We start from the raw sequence: 20,260 nt of genomic DNA, 5'->3' as shown, positions 1-20,260 counted from the left end.
TGCCAAGCTTCACCCTCTGCCCTCCCTCCCCATTCCCACTCCTGCTTTACTGCCTGCCGTTGAGGAAACCCTCCATTCTTTCCCGGTGTCCTCGTCCCAGGTAAAGCAGTTGTCGGACAAAAAAAGGGGGAGACCTAAGGGGGGGGTACTGTTACGCCGAGCGCTCCGGGTCCCTGCTCCTCCACGGAGCGCTCACGGCGTCTCTCTCCCTGCAGCGCCCCGGTCGGTCCCGCTGACCGGGAGCGCTGCACTGATATGGCCGTCGGGGATGCGATTCGCAAAGCGGGACGTGCCCGCTCGCGAATCGCATCCCAAGTCACTTACCCGTCCCGGTCCCCTGCTGTCATGTGCTGGCGCGCGCGGCTCCGCTCTCTAGGGCGCGCGCGCGCCAGCTCTCTGAGACTTAAAGGGCCAGTGCACCAATGATTGGTGCCTGGCCCAATTAGCTTAATTGGCTTCCACCTGCTCCCTGGCTATATCACATCACTTCCCCTGCACTCCCTTGCCGGATGTTGTTGCCTTGTGCCAGTGAAAGCGTTTAGTGTTGTCCAAAGCCTGTGTTACCTGAACTCCTGCTATCCATCTTGACTACGAACCTTGCCGCCTGCCCCGACCTTCTGCTACGTCTGACCTTGCCTCTGCCTAGTCCTTCTGTCCCACGCCTTCTCAGCAGTCAGCGAGGTTGAGCCGTTGCTAGTGGATACGACCTGGTTGCTACTGCCGCAGCAAGACCATCCCGCTTTGCGGCGGGCTCTGGTGAACACCAGTAGCCTCTTAGAACCGGTCCACCAGCACGGTCCACGCCAATCCCTCGCTGACACAGAGGATCCACTACCTGTAAGCCGAATCGTGACAATAATGTGGTGGTCACCATCTTGCTGGAAAAACTCCGGGAACGTGCCAGCTTCAGTGCATAAAGAGGGAAACACATCATCATGTAGCAATTTCGCATATCCAGTGGCCTTGAGGTTTCCATTGATGAAGAATGGCCCCACTATCTTTGTACCCCATATACCACACCATACCATCAATTTTTGTGTTCCAACAGTCTTGGAGGGATCTATCCAATGTGGGTTAGTGTCAGACTAATAGCGGTGGTTTTGTTTGTTAACTTCACCATTCACATAAAAGTTTCCTCATCACTGAACAAAATCTTCTGCGTAAACTGAGGGTCCTGTTCCAATTTTTGTTTTGCCCATTCTGCAGCACCTGAAGCTACGGATACTGGAAGCCTGTTCTAGCATTTCTCTTGCGGTGTATATAGTAGTATATAGCAGTGTATACGGATACTGGAAGCCTGTTCTAGCATTTCTCCTGTGGTGTACATAGTAGTATATAACAGTGTATACAGATACTGGAAGCCTGTGCTAGCATTTCTCCTGTGGTGTATATAGTAGTATATGGCAGTATATACGGATACTGGAAGCCTGTGCTAGCATTTCTCCTGTGGTGTATATAGTAGTATATAGCAGTGTATACAGATACTGGAAGCCTGTGCTAGCATTTCTCCTGCGGTGTATATAGTAGTATATAGCAGTGTATACGGATACTGGAAGCCTGTTCTAGCATTTCTCCTGCGGTGTATATAGTAGTATATAGCAGTGTATACGGATACTGGAAGCCTGTGCTAGCATTTCTCCTGTGGTGTATATAGTAGTATATAGCAGTGTATACGGATACTGGAAGCCTGTGCTAGCATTTCTCCTGCGGTGTATATAGTAGTATATAGCAGTGTATACGGATACTGGAAGCCTGTTCTAGCATTTCTCCTGCGGTGTTACTATCAGTGTGTGAAGAGTGGGAGAAGATAGTTGCATTGACAATCCAACACAATGGGCAGCACATTGAACACATTTTATAAGTGGTCAGAAACTTGTAAATAACTCATGAAAGAATAAAGTTACGTTAAAACCAAGCACATCACTTCCGATTCCGGCGCAGATGAGCTAGGAAGCCGGTGAGACGGGCTCCCGCTGCCGCCCACCGCTTACCTGCACAATACTGGCTGCAAACCAAAGATTGGGCACCCCAGCGGCAGTGAAAGACCCAGCGCAGCCCGGCACATGGATCACTTTGTCCAGCGCGGCGGTCAGACGGCCTCACCGGCGCTGGCACTCCCGGTTGGGAATACATGCGGCCCCAGCAATATGGCCGCCGCCACAACTTCCCGTCCTCCCGAAGTGACGGGCGAGCGGAGCGCACAAGCAGCCTGCGGCCCCGCACAGCTCTCTCAGCCTGCACCGCTGGCAGTCTGTGACATCACAAACCCATTGTAATTGTTCCTTACTCCTATGCCATCTGAAAAAAGGAAGTCTATAACTCGAAAGGAGGGAGCCTACACACAGGGGCTTCCTTATGGGATTATAATTTGTTTTGGTGTTTCTGTTAGGTTTTTCTGTTGTTTGTTTTCTCTGTTACGGGGCACGCTGATATTTGATTCATCTCACACGGGCAGAGGTGTTACTTATGGCTCCCAATGGCTACTGCATACCACTGTAGGGACCAGATCCCAAGGATCGATTGGGCGCTATCCTTGCTACTGCACCTTCCTTCCACTGCTACACCTACACTACTGGTTTACTTACTTTTCCGAGGTGAATACCCTCTTAGGCCACAGTCATGGTTAATGTTCTTTCCTGGAATGTAAAGGGTCTGCGATCCCCCCATAAACGCAGACTCTTTCTACGTTACCTTAAACGTTTCAAGCCTGACATAGTGTTGATGCAGGAAACTCACTTGACAGAACAAGATTTTTTTAGGACGCAGCAACAGTGGCTAGGCTCAGTGTATGGCTCTTCTGCTAAGGAAGGGAAAGCGGGAGTCCTGACGTTAGTTCATAAGTCTTTTGCATTTACCTTTGTCTCTCATGATACAGATGACGTGGGCAGGATCTCTCACTTACAATTCATACATAATGGGGAACATTTCAGTTTATACAACATATACGCTCCTAATGGGGACAATAGGGAATTCTTTGGGGATTTACAAGGAAAGTGCTGGGGGGCGACTTTAACACAGTAATGGACGCACATCTGGATAGGAAGAGTGCGCAGTCAGTAACCCCCCCCTGTACGTTCTAGAGACTGTGTTCTCCCTCCTTTTCTAGAGCGAGCTGGCCTATGTGATGTGTGGAGGTTGTCCCACCCGGATGACAGGGAATTCTCCCATTTCTCCAATGTTCATAACTCATGGTCTAGAATAGATTATTTCTTCATCAGTAGGGATTTATGTTCTCGAGTACAGGAGTCGGACATTGGAGATCTGGTACTATCTGACCATTCTCCGTTGATTTTGCGATTCCACCCATCGTGCCCGAAAGGGACGGATATATTGTGGAGATTTCTGGCCTTCATGGCGAAATCTGTTGACAACCGGGACTTGTTGAGGGCTTGGTGGTTGGAATTCGCAACATCTAATGACTCGCACCGCACGGATCCCACCCTATACTGGGAAACGGGTAAAGCAGTACTACGGGGACGTTTAATGGCCCATGTCTCCGCTTTGAAGAAGACCTCCCTCACACAATTCACGACAGCTAGTGACCGCCTGACGGAAGCGTATACTTTGTTCCTCTCCTCGCCTTCCGAGGATAATAGAGACCGCTGGAAATTGGCGAGGGCCGATTTTGAATTGTGGTGGGATAGAAAGGAACGCCTACGACGTTCGTAATTTGAGACGAATCTCTTCCGCCATGGTAATAAAGCAGGCCGCTTGATGGCTCATTTGGCGAAGGGGAAACGTCCTATCTCTCATATCACCTCTTTAAAAGACTCTACGGGCACGAAACATTCGGATACCCACAAAATTAACAAAATCCTAGAAACCTATTATCGGGACCTCTACAAAAATTCCCCCTCCGACCTAGTAGCGGGAGAAGCATTTCTTAGCAAATTAAATCTTCCAACCCTAACTGATGATCAGAGACATATACTTAATGCCCCAGTGACAGAGGAGGAGATCCAACATGTGATTAAGAACTTGTCCAATGATAAAGCGCCAGGCCCAGATGGCTACACAAGTGAATTCTATAAAGCCCTCCGTCCCCAGCTATCCTCACTTCTAGCCGATGTTTTAGGTGGCTATATGTCCTCTGGTGTAGTTCCGAAAGAGGCCTTGGTAGCTTATATTAAAGTATTACCCAAACCAGGAAAAGACCCGAATGATCCTGGTTCATACCGACCAATATCGCTTATTAATCAGGATATCAAAATCCTGTCGAAAATCATAGCTGACCGCCTGTCTAGATTTATGCCTGGACTAATAGGAACACATCAAGTAGGTTTTATAAAAAATAGATCAGCCACTTTAAACTTACGAACGGTACTGGCGGTCCTGGATAGACTACAACACCATCCCCAGACAGGAGAAAAACCGGCTTTATTAGCACTCGATGCTGAAAAAGCGTTTGACAATGTCCAATGGGACTGGCTGGGGATGGTGTTGGACCCGATGGGTATTACTAGCACTTTCAGAAATTATCTGAAGGGGATGTATACCGCGCCTATAGCCAGAATATACACACCTGGAATCCTGTCGCAACCTTTCCCATTATTCAAAGGAACGAGACAGGGCTGCCCATTGTCGCCCCTCCTTTTTGACATTGCCCTGGAACCGTTAGCCAAATTCTTTTTATCATCAGACTTATATGAGGGTATCAGTGTGGGAGGGCAATCCGTGAAGCTCACAATGTTTGCAGATGATGTCTTGTTATTCATAAACAACCCCAGCTCCTCGCATCGCAAAATACTGGATCAGCTGCACCATTTTGGGAGTTTTTCGGGTTACAAAGTTAACATACACAAATGAGAATTACTCCCCATAGGCCCCCCCCCCCCCTCGAGATGGTTATCGGAAGTAGCTAACTTGGGCATTCGCATTACCTCCTCCTCTGTCACATATTTAGGGATTAAAATAGGTCAGACCCCTCATACGATTTACACCCTAAATTATCCCCCTTTATTCGCAAAAATTAAAGAGGAACTTATTAAATGGAATAATATCCCACTTACCTTCATGGGCAGGTGTCAGCTGATCAAAATGATCAGCTTTGCCCGACTTCTCTATCCCATGCAGACCCTGCTCATATTATTGAAACACGCTGACATTAAATCACTGAACTCAGCTTTCTCAAAATTTATTTGGGCAGGAAAACGACCGCGAATAGCCTTAGCCAAACTGATGCTGAACAAGCAAGAGGGAGGGCAGAATTTCCCTAACTTGAGGGGCTATAACTTATCTTGTTTGTTTAGATTTGTTCTGGACTGGATCCATAATACCTCCTTCCATGCAGTCCCTGTCCTGGAGGCAGCCCTTACCGAACCATGGGACCTATCCGTACTCCTACACACCTCCTACTCTAAGTTGCCTCCTTTGGTGAAGAGGTCCATATTGTTGAGGGACACGGTGGCGACATGGAAGGAGGTACGCAAATTGTACAAACTGCCTTATCTAATTTCTAAATACCACCCCCTAAAAAATCACCTTGAGCTCATACCGCATATGACAGCATCGACATACTCCGCCTGGGCGGACAAGGGCCTGACCACAGCCAAACAGTTCATAGATAAGACAAATAGATGTTGGAAGTCCCCGACAGCTATTTGCTCCCAATATAACTTACCATCTACCCATATCTTCTCCATTAATAGAATATACTCCTTTTTTAAATCCAGGCTGAGAAACTTAGACATTGAATCTCAAGATCAAGGTATGGAATACCTAGTGGGTTCTAGTCCACGGAAACTCTCTATCTCTGAAATATATACCGCCATACGGAGAGTACTGTTGAAGGTGGACCCTTCCACCCTCTTCGCATTGTGGTCATCATGGGTACCGGGAGACGATATATCTGACTGCATCCTTAGTGGATGGAATACCGTCCGTAGGTGCATAATTAACGAGAGGTGGAGGGAGACTTACTATAAATTAGCTCACAAAGCACTATACGGATTTAATATTCTACCTTCCCCAGACTTCCCAGATAGAATAACTGCTTGCCCCAAATGTGCGACCCCTTTGACCAATTTGTGGCACGGTAGTGACGTATATTAAAGACAACTGGAAGGTAACTTTACCGTGGTCTCCTAGAACCTTATTGTTCCATCAATTCCGACCACCAGACGTGGAACAACAGGCTCCCCAGAGTGTCCCCACACTGGTTCATATTACACTTTTGGTGGCCTTACGCTGTATATTTCATAACTGGATTGCACCCTCGACACCTTTGATTTCAATGCTGATTACACAACTCAAGACATTGTGTGGCATAGATAGAATTGATACAGAAAGATTAAAAAATACTCACACGGAGAAGTTCTTTGATAAATGGAAGGATTCTATTGTATCTCATTACACGACCAGTAAAATTGCGGACATTGTGAGGCCTTTCAGCTCCACTGAATGGTACTGTTTGGGAGCGGTAGGTGGTACGCTGGGAGTCTTACAACTTTTGTCCTAATCATATTAATGCACCCCGTCTATTGGGTTTGAATGGATCACTAAGATGTCGATTGTACTTTGATGCCCCTTTGTTATTGTTGACTTTTGTCATTTTTCTTGCCTTTCTTCCTGTATTGTTATATATTTGGAAATACCCAATAAAATGTGTTTAAAAAAAAAAAAAAAAAGCATATCATTGTTTTTCTTGTGAAATTCCCAATAAGTTTGACGTGTCACATGACCCTCTTCCTATTGAAAAAACAAAAGTTGGATTCAAAATGGCCACTTTCAAAATGGCCACCATGGTCACCACCCATCTTGAAAAGTTTCCCTCCTCACATATACTAATGTGCCACAAACAGGAAGTTAATATCACCAACCATTCCCATTTTATTAAGGTGTATCCATATAAATGGCCCACCCTGTATAGCAGCAATTTTCCAAATTTTCACAAAAAATTCTAAATCTGAATTTTTCAGGGATCAGTTAAGTATGAAGTGAATTTGAGGGGCCTTTCTGTGAGAAATACTCATTATAGAAACTGCACCTCTCAAAGTTTTCAAAATGACATTCAGAAAGTTTGTTCACAGGAATAGCAGAAAAGTGGAGGAGAAAAATCAAAATCTGCATTTTTTTACACTAACATGTTCTTGTAGCCCTACTTTTTTTTTTCATTTTTACAAGGGGTATAAAGAGAAAAAGGACCCCAAAATGGTTTAACCCAATTTCTCTTGAGTAAGGAAATACTCATATCTTGACATAAAATGCTCTGCGGGCTCGCAACATGGCTAAAGAGGGAAAGAGCAACTGTGGGATTTTAGAGAGCGAATTTTGCTATCACAGCAAAAAACCTCCACATAGTACACTATTTGGGGAAATACACCCCTCAGGGAACGCAACAAGTGGTATAGTGAACCTTAACACCTCACAGGCGTTTGACAACTTTGCATTGAAGTTGGACGTGAAAATGAAATATTAGATTTTTAACACTAAAATTGTGTTAGCCCAACTTTTCCTTTTTTTACAAGGGGTAATAGGAGAAAATGCCCCCCAAAATGTTAAACCCTATTTCTTCTGAGTATGGAAATGCTCCATATGTGGACGTAAAGTACTCTGCTGGCTTTTTGAAAGAGAATTTTGCAGAAATGGTTTTTGGGGGGCATGTTGCATTTAGCAATTCCCCAGGGTGCCAGAACAGAAAAAAAATAAAAAAAATAACAACACATGGAGAAAAAGACCCCCATAATTTGAAGCCCAATTTCTCCCGAGTAAGGAAATACTCCATATGTGTATGTAAAGTGCTCTACTGCCGCACTACAGGTCTCAGAACAGAAGGAGCCCCATTGGGCTTTTGGAGAGAAAATTTGGCTGGAATTGAAGTTGAGGACCTCACAGGTTGGGTTACAAATTGGGTTACAAATTTTGGAGGGCTTTTTCCCCTGACTATGGGGTAACATGCTGGGCGGGCTCAGAAGTCATAGAAGTCTGTTTGCATTTGAGGCCTATAGCTGACATACATCCAGAGGAAAATACAAGAAAGAAACACCCCCATGTGAGCCTATTACAAACAGTACACCCCCTAGGGAAGGTGTATAGGGGGAAGTGGAGATATGGAACAGACGGGTGTCCTCTAAATTTATTTTCCAGGAATGGATGAAGTGTAGTTTGGGGAAAATGAAAATTGCAATCTTATTACTGATATGCCAATTATGTTACCAGAATGATGACCCAGAGTATAGCCAAAAGTTAAAATTATGCCCGCCCCAAACCCTATGCTCTGAATCATCATTCTGGGAATGTGATGTGTGTGGCCGTCCCTATTCTGTTACCTGAAAAGCGCACCCCGCTCAGGTGGAGAGAGATCGCTGTGCATTCGAGGCAACTGCAAACCGCCAATGCTGTTGACTCATGACCCATTTTTTGGGGGGAGAAAAAGATATTATCAGGGGTATTGGGAAAGAGGTTTTTTTTGGGGGGGGGGGGTTTAAAATTTGGAAGACAATGTACTCTGGAATGGTACATTGGAGTAAAATTCTGAGAAATAAAAATGAGGGAAAGGTATTAAAAATTTAGAACTCCATGGAAATAATCTCTAACTCAGAGGCCCGGATGATCGGGACAAGTGCCACACTGTGTGGTGATCTTCTTTCGAATCCCCCTCCTGTGACACACTCTGCATTTTTGGGGGGGATCGTCCCTTCTTTCCAGTGTGGGGGACCTTACCTGGAAACTGTTGGCCGGGGACGATATGGGCGCCTGTTGTTCCAGAGGTTGTTCTTGTTCACAAAAGATTAGGACCTTTAGGGCCTTCCTCCTGGAACTGAAGGTATGTCCCTATGTTGCCAGCATACTGGGACAGTACAAAAAAGTTGTACATGGCAACCTGTACCATGCAGACCAAACCTTTTTTGTACCATGCCCATGTTTTCCGCATGGCATTATATGGCTTGAGGACTTGATCAGAAAGATCAACTCCCCCCATATACCGATTGTAGTCCAGAATACAACCGGTCCTGTGGTAGCTCGCACAGCGACAGGGGTGCTGCCGTTCCCATGAATTGTGGTGAGCATAAGGACATACCTCTTATCCTTATACCTGACCAGCAACAGGTTTTCATGGGTAAGGGCAAAGGACTCACCCTGGGGGATAGGTGTGTGTAGGGGATGGGTCGGAAGGCCTCTCTGATTCTTCCGGACTGTCCCACAAGCGACCGTGAATCTGGCGGTGAGAGATGTGAAGAGAGGGATACTAGTATAAAAGTTATCCACGTAAAAGTGGTAACCCTTATCTAGCAATGGGTGCAAAAAGTCCCAAACAATTTTCCCGTTAACAACCAGAGTGGGGGGGACATTCTGGGGTTTCAATATGGGAATCTCGTCCCTCATACACCATAAACTTGCAAGTGTACCCGGAGGTACTCTCTCAAAGTTTATACATCTTCATGCCATACCGCGCTCGCTTAGTGGGAATGTATTGCCGGAAGCTGAGTCTCCCCTCAAAGCTGATAAGAGACTCATCAATAGTGACCTCCCTCCCAGGGACATAGGCCTCCCAAAATTTGGCCCCAAAGTAATTGATGACCGGCCTGATTTTATACAGAGAGGGACATGGAAACATTTCCGAATGGCCTCGAACCGGCGACGTGTCATGGCCATACTGTAGAGTGGGGTCTGGTAGAGGACGTCCCCACTCCAGTACTGTCTGACCTTTGGTTTTTTAACAAGGCCCATATGCAGCATGAGGCCCCTAGAATATCCTCATTTCAGCTGCATCGACTGGGAACCAGCCATTGGGCCTAGCTAAAAAGGAGCCTGGGTTTGCAGTGACGAACTGTTAGGCATATAGGTTCGTCTGGTCAACCTTCAGATTGAGATTAACATAGTCCATTTCAGTGAAACTGACGATGTCACTCTTTATTCCTGACTCAGGAATCACAGGTTTGTGGTCCGCTGGCTGATTCCAGACAAGTTCACCGGTACGGGGCACCAGTAAGCTAGGCTGGGGGTCTGACTAGTACGAGCACCAGGGTGACTAGCACTAGCATGGGGCACAGGGTCAGGAGCAGAGGTTTGCAGTCCCGCATGGCGGCATCTCTGCCTCCTTGGTTACCCATCATCAGAAGATGATGAGGAGGGTGAGGAAGATGACAAAAATGTGGCATCATTGGTGCTTTCAGTGTCAGAGACAAGTATGGCATATGCCTACTCAGGCGAAAACGCCCTGCAGGCTATTTCCCTACTCTAATGGGGGCGGGGTGTGTATGTGTGGGGGAAAAACTCTATTTGTATATGCCCTGAGTCCTTAAGGACTCGGGAATGGTGGCATATGCGTACGCCCTGTGTCCCTAAGAGGTTAATTATTCCACACAGGGAATTGCGTAAATGTAAACAAATACCAAATGCCAGAATTGCCAAATTTTGGGTCACATCATATATCAGAAAAAAATGAATAAAAAAGCGATCACAAAGTCCCATAAAACCAAAAATGGTACCTATAAAAACTACAGATCATGGCGCAATAGCGTTGGCGTGCCTCCACAATATTATTACCTGGCATGCTGGGCCTTAAGATAAAAAAAGGTTGAAAATCACGCATTCCTTTTCCTGACATATACCGTTCAATGCATAAACCCTCTCATAGTCTCATTTTATGTTATATACAACCGCGACAGTCATAAAATTCTACCGTATGATCTGATATACCGTATGATATAGTATAACGTATGATCTAGCTCAAGAATATTTTCCCTATGGAGCCCTCCTGGCAGATAAATACTCATAGTAAGAAAGCAAAAAATTGCTGGAAAATTGCATTTATTTTGACCTACGGTAACAGTCTCTTGGTTACTAAAATATATTTCTTAAGGGAGTTTCTGGCTCCGTTCATGTAATGCACATTTTGAAGCATTCGGTGTAAATTAGCGTTTGGACGCGCACACTACTGCCCTCTGCTGGCGGCTTAGGAGGCGATTTGATGTAGAGATGTAGCAGAGCTGAACATGTTGTCGGACCTTTTTGGGCTGTAAGGAAAGTGTACAGGATACAATGCAAAATCATATTTAGCACACAAGCATAGCTCTGCTAAATCTGTATACCTAAGTCACTCATCTATCTGAATATTTTGGTGTGAGACTCCATAGAAGGGGCGACTATGGTCTATTGTAGTGGTCTCCAAACTGTGGACAGGGCCGGCTCCACCTATGGGCAACCGCCTAGAGTGCCCTCTTGATGGGGGCGCCATTCTGCCCTCAGCAAGAGTGTTATTTCTCCAGGTCCTGACAGCTGCTAAGCTGCCACACCAGTAGTAAGGGGATTACATGAGAAGGGGGTTGTTACAGTGTGTCACACCAGTGGTAAGGAGATGAGGAGTTGGTTTGTTACAGTGTGTCATCCACCTAGCAAGGTGAGGCGTGTCAATGGGAGGAGTAAAGGGGGCAGTAAAATTAGCTTTTGCCTAGAGTGGCAAAAATCCTTGCACCAGTCCTGACTGTGGACCACCAGATGTTTCAAAACTCCAACTCCCAGCATGCCCGGACAGCCAACGGCTGTCCGGGCATGCTGGGAGTTGGAGTTTGGCAACATGGAGGTCCACAGTTTAGAGACCACTGGTCTATTAGATAGTATTTAGAAGACAATGATGCACCTGATTCTTAACATAACCATGAAGTGTGCCTGAATGGTCAACCATTGGATGGTCAACCATCGTGACTTTCCAGCTGGAGGTTGTGGGGTCTGGACTAGATCAGCTGACCCCATAGCATCTCCAGTCTAAAGGAGTTGTCTATATGGAGACCAACTTGAGTAAGGCCGTTCTTTTCTATGGTACCAGCATGGGCTGCCCTACGGAATGTATATCATTACTATATGGGTATGTGTGATACATTTCTCACTAGAAATTGTTAAACTGAGCTAAAAGTGGTAGAATATTGGTGCCATCTTGAGGCCATCAATGGTCTACTCCTGTCAAACCCCTTCAGACCAGAGAACCCTAAAAGGGAACTTATACCCATATCATGAAGAAGCTTCTTGGCCACCTTTGACCGGGCCCCATGGAGCAATAGGATTTTACATAAATTGGGATGGGAAGCACTGGATTTAGATGTGTACAATGGGGTTAAAAGGGGTATTCTGGGATTTTTTAAAGTTAATGTAGTTCATAATATAGTGTCTGTACCTGTGTGTGATGGTGGTCTCGCAATTCTTATTTGATTTTTGCCCCGATGTTCATTTTTAGCAGCATACAAAATGAATTTTGTCTCAGCTTTTGTGGCCCGAGACATTACATCACTGGTCAGGTGTTTAAAGGGAGTGTGTCTGGGCTTCAGTGGGTGGAGCGACCGCTGGGTGTGAGGGAGATCATTCTCCACAGGGCTGCAGGGAATTGTAGTTTCAAGCACAGCACGCATGGAAGGGAGCCTAGCTGTGCTGCAATGGGTGGGGTGGTTGATATGTGAGAGGCAGAAAAGTGAACTTACTCTTACAAATGAGGGATCTTGGGACTTGTAGTTGGAGGGAGGGAACTCCAACAGGAAATAGCCATTTCAAAAAAAGAAGGCAGCAGCATTATGGAGGAATCACAACGCAGCCATTTAGCCCCAAGACAAGCACAAATCCTTCCTAAGCATGTCCATTACTGTCTGGCAGGTAAGTACTAAAATCACCTTATGGTGGAGAACCCCTTTAAGTCTCACCTCTAATTCCCTTGTGTCGGGAATAATGCTTGGGTTGAGTCAGGAAGCTATTTCTGGACGGAGCAGTAGTATCACACGTTTGGATATTCTTCTCAGCCTTCAGAATCTTATCCAGTTGTATTGCTAGAAGAGAAATAACGTGATTTGTGGCAAATCCCAAGAACAGTACAATTTATCTGTCAAGCCGAGACTATTCTACAGATCCCATAATTCAATGTGAGATGATGGGGGGAGCGGCATTATTTCTTTGGATATGTAACTGTGAAGTATTCACCAAAGGACCATAGTGTTCTCTATTGGGCCCAGGAACTGACAATAGGTCTCAGGAGCTCAGGTATTGTCTATTTACAGTCTGCAGGTAATGCTGTCTATCATTTACACGGGAGACATCCACCATTCACCAGAGATCATTACATATGGTCAACAGTGGAGTTAGAGAAGGAGGGGAGATATCACCGTTGACAGGATTTGCCTGTATTGCTTTGCCAACTGAAGTGTCTCACAGTGTGTATAGGATGGGGGTGCATTATAGCGTATATATATGACACAGTGTGTACATAGGTGTGCAGCTGTATCTATATATGTTAGTCACAGTGTGTATATGGTATATAAGTGTGGGTACACTACTCAGCCCATCTAGTCTGCCCAATATTCTGAATACTATGAATAGTCCCTGGCCCTATCTTATATGAAGGATAGCCTTTGCCGATCTCTATCTTACATGAAGGATAGCCTTTGCCGATCTCTATCTTATATGAAGGATAGCCTTTGCCGATCTCTATCTTATATGAAGGATAGCCTTATGCCTATCCCTATCTTATATGAAGGGTAGCCTTATACCTATCCCTATCTTATATGAAGGATAGCCTTATACCTATCCATATCTTATATGAAGGATAGCCTTATACCTAGCCCTATCTTATATGAATGATAGCCTTATGCCTATCCCTATCTTACATTAAGGATAGCCTTATACCTATCCCTATCTTATATGAAGGATAGCCTTATACCTATCCCTATCTTATATGAAGGATAGCCGTATGCCTATCCCTATCTTATATGAAGAATAGCCTTATACCTATCCCTATCTTATATAAAGGATAGCCTTATACCTATCTTATATAAAGGATAGCTTTATACCTATCCCTATCTTATATGAAGGATTGCTTTATGTCTATCCCTATCTTATATGAAGGATAGCCTTATGTCTATATACCTATTACAGTGTGTAGATAGGGGCCGCTGGGAGTTGCGCACGCAGGGGCCTCTGGAAGCTAGCGCACGCAGGGACGTCCCTGACGTCCCGTGCGTGCGCCCATAGGAAAAAAGCGGAGTGGAGCATTAAGGAGAACGCGCACGCATGGTAAGTGACCAGTGGCACGTCATCTTCAGTGTTCTGACCTCCGCTCCTTCGGTCCCGGGACTTACTGCTATGGCCCATAGCAGTAGATCGTGACCTTGGTCCCCGGACTGGTGGAGCGGTGGTCGGAACACTGAAGTGGGGCAGTAAACAGGCATACAGCCTCCAGCCATACACTGTAAATGGCTGGAGGCTGTATGTCTGTGGGGGAACTGTACTGCCAACCTAATGTGGGGAACTATACTGCCCCTAATGTGGGGAGCTATACTGCACCTAATGTGGGGGAACTATACTGCACCTAATGTGGGGGACTATACTGCACCTAATGTGAGGGAACTATACTGCACCTAATGTGGGGGAACTATACTGCACCTAATGTGGGGGAACTATACTGCACCTAATGTGAGGGAACTATACTGCACCTAATGTGGTGGAACTATACTGCACCTAATGTGGGGGAACTGTACTGCACCTAATGTGGGGATTAATACTGTACCTAATGTGGGGAACTATACTGCACCTAATGTGGGGAACTATACTGCACCCAATGTGGGGGAACTATACTGCACCTAATGTGGGGAACTATACTGCACCTAATGTGGGGGAACTATACTGCACCTAATGTGAGGGAACTATACTGCACCTAATGTGGGGGAACTATACTGCACCTAATGTGGGGGAACTGTACTGCACCTAATGTGGGGATTTATACTGTACCTAATGTGGGGAACTATACTGCACCTAATGTGGGGAACTATACTGCACCTAATGTGGGGGAACTATACTGCACCTAATGTGGGGGAACTATACTGCACCTAAAGTGGGGAACTATACTGTACCTAATGTGGGGGAACTATACTGCACCTAATGTGGGGAGCTATACTGCACCTAATGTGGGGAACTATACTGTACCTAATGTGGGGAACTATACTGTACCTAATGTGGGGAACTATACTGCACCTAATGTGGGGAACTATACTGCACCTAATGTGGGGGAACTATACTGCACCTAATGTGGGGGAAATATACTGCACCTAATGTGGGGAACTATACTGCACCTAATGTGGGGAACTATACTGTACCTAATGTGGGGGAACTATACTGCACCTAATGTGAGGGAACTATACTGCACCTAATGTGGGGAACTATACTGCACCTAATGTGGGGAACTATACTGCACCTAATGTGGGGAACTGTACTGCACCTAATAAGGGGAACTATACTGCATCTAATGTGGGGAACTATACTGCACCTAATGTGGGGGAATTATACTGCACCTAATGTGGGGAACTATACTGCACCTAATGTGGGGAACTATACTGTACCTAATGTGGGGGAACTATACTGCACCTAATGTGGGGAACTATACTGCACCTAATGTGGGGAACTATACTGCACCTAATGTGGGGGAGCTATACTGCACCTAATGTGGGGGAACTATACTGCACCTAATGTGGGGGAACTATACTGCACCTAATGTGGGGGAACTATACTGCACCTAATGTGGGGAACTATACTGCACCTAATGTGGGGAACTATACTGCACCTAATGTGGGGGAACTATACTGCACCTAATGTGGGGAAACTGTACTGCACCTAATGTGGGGATTTATACTGTACCTAATGTGGGGAACTATACTGCACCTAATGTGGGGAACTATACTGCACCTAATGTGGGGGAACTATACTGCACCTAATGTGGGGGAACTATACTGCACCTAATGTGGGGGAACTATACTGCACCTAATGTGGGGGAACTATACTGCACCTAATGTGGGGAGCTATACTGCACCTAATGTGGGGAACTATACTGTACCTAATGTGGGGAACTATACTGTACCTAATGTGGGGAACTATACTGCACCTAATGTGGGGAACTATACTGCACCTAATGTGGGGGAACTATACTGCACCTAATGTGGGGGAACTATACTGCACCTAATGTGGGGAACTATACTGCACCTAATGTGGGGAACTATACTGTACCTAATGTGGGGGAACTATACTGCACCTAATGTGGGGGAACTATACTGCACCTAATGTGGGGAACTATACTGTACCTAATGTGGGGTACTGTAATGCACCTAATGTGGGGGACTATACTGCACCTAATGTGGGGAACTATACTGCACCTAATGTGGGGGAATTATACTGCACCTAATGTGGGGAACTATACTGCACCTAATGTGGGGAACTATACTGTACCTAATGTGGGGGAACTATACTGCACCTAATGTGGGGAACTATACTGCACCTAATGTGGGGAACTATACTGCACCTAATGTGGGGGAACTATACTGCACCTAATGTGGGGGAGCTGTACTGCACCTAATGCGGGGGAACTGTACTGCACCTAATGCGGGGGAACTATACTGCACCTAATGTGAGGGAACTATACTGAACCTAATGCGGGGGAACTATACTGCACCTAATGCGGGGGAACTGTACTGCACCTAATGCGGGGGAACTATACTGCATCTAATGTGGGGAACTATACTGCACCTAATGCGGGGGAACTATACTGCACCTAATGCAGGGGAACTATACTGCACCTAATGCGGGGGAACTGTACTGCACCTAATGCGGGGGAACTATACTGCACCTAATGTGGGGAACTACACTGCACCTAATGCGGGGGAACTATACTGCACCTAATGAGGGGGAACTGTACTGCACCTAATGAGGGGGAACTATACTGCACCTAATGTGGGGGAACTGTCAGGGGGGGGGGGGGGGCATCATAATGAAGTGCTCCGTCTTCCAGGCAGCCTTAATCTGGCCCTGGTCTTAAGGCAGCAGATACAGCTACCGTTCCGTTTCTTGCAGTGACACATGGAGGATGTGAGAACAGTCACCACATTGTACTAGACTTCTCCTATTTATATTGTTTCATTGATGTTTTAATCAATATGGAGCCTTTAATCAGACATCAGCTCGGTGCTCAGCCCACGGACGTCTTATAAGAGATTTTTCTTGCCAAGGATTAATTTGTTTATCTTTGTTTAGCTGGAAAAGGAATTCCTCATTGGAGCAGCATTATATTAAAAAAAAATAATAATTGATATGAAACAAAAAATATGCATGTTAAAATGTGGCATTTTTGCACAGAAATGTGTGACTTCAGAGGGTCTGCGCCACTCCTGCCAAGGAGGCGTGAAAGAGATCTGAAGGAGGCTGGAAGGGGGCTCGATCTTGTATGGTGGGAGAGTTTCCGGAGCGCACCCTCTTCACATGTGACTTTACTTGTGACAACTGAAGTTGCACAAATATACACCACCTGAATAGGTGGTGTATATTTGTGTGCTGGGATACTAAAAGGCCTGCGCCACAAACCTTACCACCTTACACCCTGTTATAGGGCATTGTAGCGCACAAAACCATCAGCAACACAAGTCTTTTAAACTGTTGTGGGAAGTCAACCTGTTAAAGTATACATGTGAAATCTATCTATTTTAGATACCCTGGGTACTTCTTCTCATACGCTACAGGGAAAATCTGTGCGAACGACCTTTCCTCTACCATACAAAAGACTGTATACTGTATTTTCTTGCACAGAGAAACTGACATAGTAAAGATACTGTGAATTGTTCAAGTTCACAGCTACGTTGGCCACAACTATTTGCACCAACATCACAGCCATTCCTCTATCTTCACCCAGACACTACAATTAAAGGAGTGCCAAGGGTCTACACATGAAGATACCCATAGACATTAGTTGTTGAGGCCACAAGAAAGGTGCCCATGGTCCTGTTATTGACCTCAAGCTACTGTAACATCACCAATTCTGTGTGGAAAACTACACTGCCCCTATATAACCTCAACCCATGAGTTAAAGAATCATGGCGGAACACCACAAAGTATCACCATGCCCATATGCATGAGCTCTGATAAAAGTGCCGAACAGTGGCAAAGTAATGCTACACTAATATACCTAGTTAACAGTGCTGTGGTGTCTGGGGTGTTGCGGAGTGGTAGTGTAGGGTATATTGGTATTAACCCTTTGTTGTCGTGACGCCAAGGTGCGGTTTCCTTAGGTTAATGGTCCTACCGCTAACTGTCCCACAAAAGGTAGGGAAAGTTACAGGGATGTCCACAGCAGATATTGATGAAAACCGGAATAAACTTTACTGCATATTTTATGCAACTGCAGGTAACAAAACAGTCTTTGTATAGAGGACTGTAGTTCAGGTTCCTCACAGGTTTGCTAGGACTTCTGAGTGCAATGAGCTTTGATTTGCTAGCCACTGTGCTACTGAATTTATGATAATTGAGTTGCAGTAATCACACAGGATTTTTGTACTTTTGAGCTGGATAACTCACTGTTTAGTGGCTGCAGAAGATAAGGCTTCAGGCCTAGCTTGACTTGATGATGAGCTGTGAGATTAGTGCTGCTTCATAGTCCGGAACTAAGAGAGTGAGCTAAGTGGCAGCAGCCCCTTATATATTATGGGGGTGGGACAAAGCTCATTGGACAGCAGAACCTGTCATTCCTGATCCCTGGAACTCTGGGTATATCACATGACCCAAAGGTCCTTAAACCATAGTATAACATACATTAAAGGCACGTGACCTCTAAGGTCCTATACAGAAGTATCCTAGATTAATTAAATATATACATTAAATATTACCATATTAAGAGGCGACTAGGGGTTAGCCCTTCAGGAGAGCCCATTAGCATGGAGGGTCTCTGGCTGAGGGGACTCCAGACAAAGGGACAGGACCAAGTCCTGTACCGGGACACCACAGTGCCATACAGTGTTCAGCACTGTCCCTACAGTATGCTAAACCCATTGGGGGAGATTTATCAAAACCTTTGCCGAGAAAAAGTTGCCCAGTTGACCATAGCAACCAATCAGATTGCTTCTTTCATTTTTCAGAGGCCTTGTTAAAAATGAAAGAAGCGATCTGATTGGTTGCTATGGGCAACTGGGCAACTTTTCCTCTGGACAGGTTTTGATAAAACTCTTCCAAGGTGTTCCGAAAGGGTGAGACAACTATAATAAAAGATGATGTAAAAATGTATAAGAATTAGCCTAAATTAGATGAAGGTTTGTAGATATAGAAAAGTATGCGTGTACATACCTATCTGGATGACTGACTGTAGTATTTCCAGGCTGCCCCTATTGAAGTGGCTGCAGACAAAAGTGCAATAGTGCAAGCCTGTATGAATAAATAATCACAGTACAGTGATCCCTCAACTTTCAATGGCCTCAACATACAATAGTTTCAACATACAATGGTCTTTTCTGGACAATTGTAACTTGAAACCAGACTCAACATACAATGCTATGGAATCTGAGAAACGTGTCTAGGGCTGTTAGACCCGACCAATCAGAATGGGCATTCACTGGTAAAACCCCTGTATTCCTAAAGTGCATGCACTGACTGGTGTCTGGTAGCGCCCCCTACAGTACAGGGAGGTATTACATGTCCTGTACTCTTTTCCTGTATTACTGAAGTGAATGCACTGACTGGTGTCTGGAAGCGTCCCCTACAGTACAGGGTGGTATTACATGTTCTGTACTCTTTACCTGTATTACTGAAGTGCATGCACTGACTGGTGTCTGGTAGCGCCCCCTACAGTACAGGGAGGTATTACATGTCCTGTACTCTTTACCTGTATTACTGAAGTGAATGCACTGACTGGTGTCTGGTAGCGCCCCCTACAGTACAGGGTGGTATTACATGTTCTGTACTCTTTACCTGTACCAGGGTTAGCTGCTCCTTTGGACACCAGGTGAGGGCAGCTCGATTTAACTTTTTTTAGGACACTGTGTGTACTGTAGAGGACCCTGAAGAAGCTTCTTTCCTCTACATAGACCAGTGTATCCCAAAGAGGGTGCCTCCAGCTGTTGCAAAACTACAACTCCCAGCATGTCCAGACAGCCTTTGGCTGTCCGGGCATGCTGGGAGTTGTAGTCTTGCAACAGCTGGAGACACTCTAGTTGGGAATCACTGAAATAGACAGTGATTACAGCTCCCAGCAGATCTTTATTACTTTTATATGTAAGGATTTGCTTTATCTGTATTAGTTATCTACTTATTTTTCTTTAATCCTCACTTTTTCCAATTTTTGGATGACATTTTGGTGGCTTCAGAACCAATTACCAGGTTTCCATAGAGTTCTGGTCTCAACATACAATGATTTCAACATACAATGGTCGTCCTGGAACCGATTAATATTGTAACTTGAGGGACCACAGTATACAGAATTAGATGCGTGTGCAATATAAGTGCTGTACAAAAAAGGACATGACTTTTTTTTTAAATA

At 45.3% G+C, this 20,260-nt stretch overlaps 1 protein-coding gene across 4 annotated transcripts in view; it reads right to left on the bottom strand.

The window, feature by feature from the left end:
- C2H11orf97 (chromosome 2 C11orf97 homolog) overlaps positions 1-20,260 on the bottom strand; it is a 154,869-nt gene that overhangs the window by 76,642 nt on the left and 57,967 nt on the right. For 3 of the 4 annotated variants that reach the window (XM_056561498.1, XM_056561496.1, XM_056561499.1), the window contains one exon: positions 12,630-12,752. In XM_056561498.1, the coding sequence (XP_056417473.1) occupies positions 12,630-12,752 (123 nt within the window). Of the gene's footprint in view, positions 1-10,748; positions 10,959-12,629; positions 12,753-20,260 lie in introns of those variants that run through there. The other variant, XM_056561497.1, reaches the window with a different exon arrangement.

This window comes from Hyla sarda, chromosome 2 (genome assembly GCF_029499605.1).
Source record: "Hyla sarda isolate aHylSar1 chromosome 2, aHylSar1.hap1, whole genome shotgun sequence".
Classification (NCBI taxonomy): domain Eukaryota; kingdom Metazoa; phylum Chordata; class Amphibia; order Anura; family Hylidae; genus Hyla; species Hyla sarda.
The sequence above is the reverse complement of the archived record's forward strand: the minus strand, read 5'-3'. Positions and strand labels throughout refer to the sequence as shown.